This window comes from Penaeus monodon, chromosome 21 (assembly GCF_015228065.2).
Source record: "Penaeus monodon isolate SGIC_2016 chromosome 21, NSTDA_Pmon_1, whole genome shotgun sequence".
Classification (NCBI taxonomy): Eukaryota; Metazoa; Arthropoda; class Malacostraca; order Decapoda; family Penaeidae; genus Penaeus; species Penaeus monodon.
In genome coordinates this window covers 18,344,500-18,346,976 of record NC_051406.1, presented here as the reverse complement: position 1 = coordinate 18,346,976, position 2,477 = coordinate 18,344,500, and the positions used below count along the sequence as shown (strand labels likewise).

Sequence of the window (2,477 nt, the reverse complement as noted above, 5' to 3'; positions counted from 1 at the left end):
TCCTCCTTATAGCATAGTAGATCAAGGGTGACATGAATTACTGGAGTTATCTTGTAAAATCTTATTCTTTCATAAATAATCCTCAGATAACAACAACATGCTTTGTTGTTGGCGTTCATTCAATACATGTCTTTCTTGGGTTGTCTCCAGCAACAGCTTTTTTTTATATACCACATGTATCAGATCTACTGAATGAGATTCACACATATACCGTATATAATTTATTCCTCTTATTGGACCTAAACTCATGATTTAGAACTCCCATGAGTCAAGCCAGCGGATGTTCTGAATGGTGCCATTCTCAAAACCTGGCTCCAGATTGTGCATTCCATATGCAAGGGGTGCAAACATATAAAAACTGCAAGAAAAAATAAATAAGGTTAAAATTTCCATGCAGCAACACATTACAACAACATTCATCTTGATGTTCCTTTTTTTTTTAATTCTTACCCTTATTAGCAAATTTACATGCTTTAGATACTTTATAATCAAAATCAAACAATCTTTCTCACAACAAAAATATATTTTCCATATTATTACCAATTTCTCAGACAACAAAATGCACGTATAAACTCAATACATTCAGTGAAATATGATTTCCTTCCAAGATCTGATTATTATTTTCAGATAAAAAGATGTAAGTTCTGTAGTAAAATGACATAACCATCTTGAACATTGAAAGAGGTCATAGTGCACTTTTTTTTTTTCTATCATGAACAATTGCCTTATGTCATGTTTACCAAATATTAATTCATTTTTAATAATATAATCATGAAACCATTTACTCTATTTTTAAATATATACATTAATTATTGATACAATCCCATGCCCACAGCCCCTTTATTAGAAATGAGATAATTTTTTCATGTTAAACAATATTTTACATACAAATACATACCTGTAAGCAAGGACTGAATATACCAAACCAGTCATCCAGTGATACACTGACACAGACAGGAATGGAGGAACCAAATTAGGAATCGACTCCAGAAGGTAATCAAGGATAACACCTGGAAACAAAACCCATACATACAGAAATTTCATGGAGATATAAGGAATCTTAAAGAATATGAATATTCAATTTCTTTTTTTACAAAGAAATGGAAACTAATCACAAGAATGACTTGCACTAGGAACAACCAGAGTTTGCTCCTACCTGTGAGCATGGAAGAGAAGAGCAGAGCTGGGAAGTAGTGGTGGAAATACAAAATACGCCCCATGGCAAAGAAGGGCAGGTAGTGAAGTGCCCATGCCACAGCTAGCCACCCGCAGGCTCCTATGGCCTTCTCACGTCGGGCTGAAACCAAGAAAATTTGGGTAGACCATGAGTAATGTATCAGCTAATATATTGTTTTTCATGACTCATACACTAACAGAGATAATATATCTTATGGTGTTCAAAAATTTTCCAGCAAGACTCTCAGGCATGAATATCCTTTAAAAGGGTTTCTCAAGAAGGGTTCTGATATCTACCAAACAAGCATTGCAATAATATAAATGAAAGTGCAAAATCTGAAAATGAGAAACTTGCATATCAAAAATTTTTGAAAATAAGTTATTATGAAGATACATTTAAATGTTATGCATGATAACCTTGGATGAAATGGTGGTCTATGTTGCAAATGTTACAAAATATTTCACAATTCACTAAATCCAATATTTTTTTTTTGCTTAAGAGATCCTAACTAAAGAAAACATGAGATATGACTGATTTTTTAGTATGCTTGAAATGCTTGCAATTTCATGCAATTTCAGTAAAATTCTATGCATCACAAGTATCACAGTGTAACACAGAACAATAAAGCAACAAAAAAATAAATTCTCCAACTTACTCTAGACGTCACTTCCAGATTGCTTCTTCTATACCATTATAAAAAATATATATATTCAAATATACACACCTCTTGTTGCAGCATCATCCTTCAGCCCCCTTTGGGTCCTGTAAGCATTGTAGATATAGACCAGCACAAAAGCAGCCAACACAACTAGGTTACCCCACCAAATGATGGGATTACCCAGCAGGTAAACTTTGTATCCATCGATAGCGGAGAACCACTGACCCTACATGTGAAACAAATAACATGTGTCAATGACACTGCAAAACACTAAAAAGTGCTTACTTTCAACTATATATTCAACTGCATACTCACTTCAAGGTAAAGTCATATTTCGTCATGTCACCCTTACATAAACTGCAAAAATAATGTCAAACACAAGCTAATACCAAAAAGGCTTAAAAAGCAGTTTTATGAGAGAATAGTTAGCCATGTTATTCATCATGCAGTATCCAAGCAAGACTCTAGCATGTTACAAACTACTAACAAGCAAGTGGAGTAAAAATCTGTGTTACTTTTATGCTAACTGACATGGTAGTCACACCCCTTTATCAAAATAGTATTAGTTTGTAAATACACATATAATAGTCTTTCCTTTTTTGCTCATGTATTTGCAATTAACAAGCTGACAATCTTTTTACT

The 2,477-nt window shown here is 33.4% G+C and overlaps 1 protein-coding gene across 2 annotated transcripts in view; it reads right to left on the bottom strand.

Annotated features, from left to right (window-relative positions):
* The window catches only part of LOC119586283 (protein O-mannosyl-transferase 2-like), a gene marked incomplete in the record, with an annotated part of 13,418 nt that overhangs the window by 350 nt on the left and 10,591 nt on the right, over nucleotides 1-2,477 (bottom strand). Inside the window, 4 exon segments of one of the 2 annotated variants that reach the window (XM_037934988.1) lie at nucleotides 1-358; nucleotides 899-1,010; nucleotides 1,157-1,297; nucleotides 1,902-2,061. In XM_037934988.1, the coding sequence (XP_037790916.1) occupies nucleotides 253-358; nucleotides 899-1,010; nucleotides 1,157-1,297; nucleotides 1,902-2,061 (519 nt within the window). 2 annotated transcript variants of the gene reach the window in all.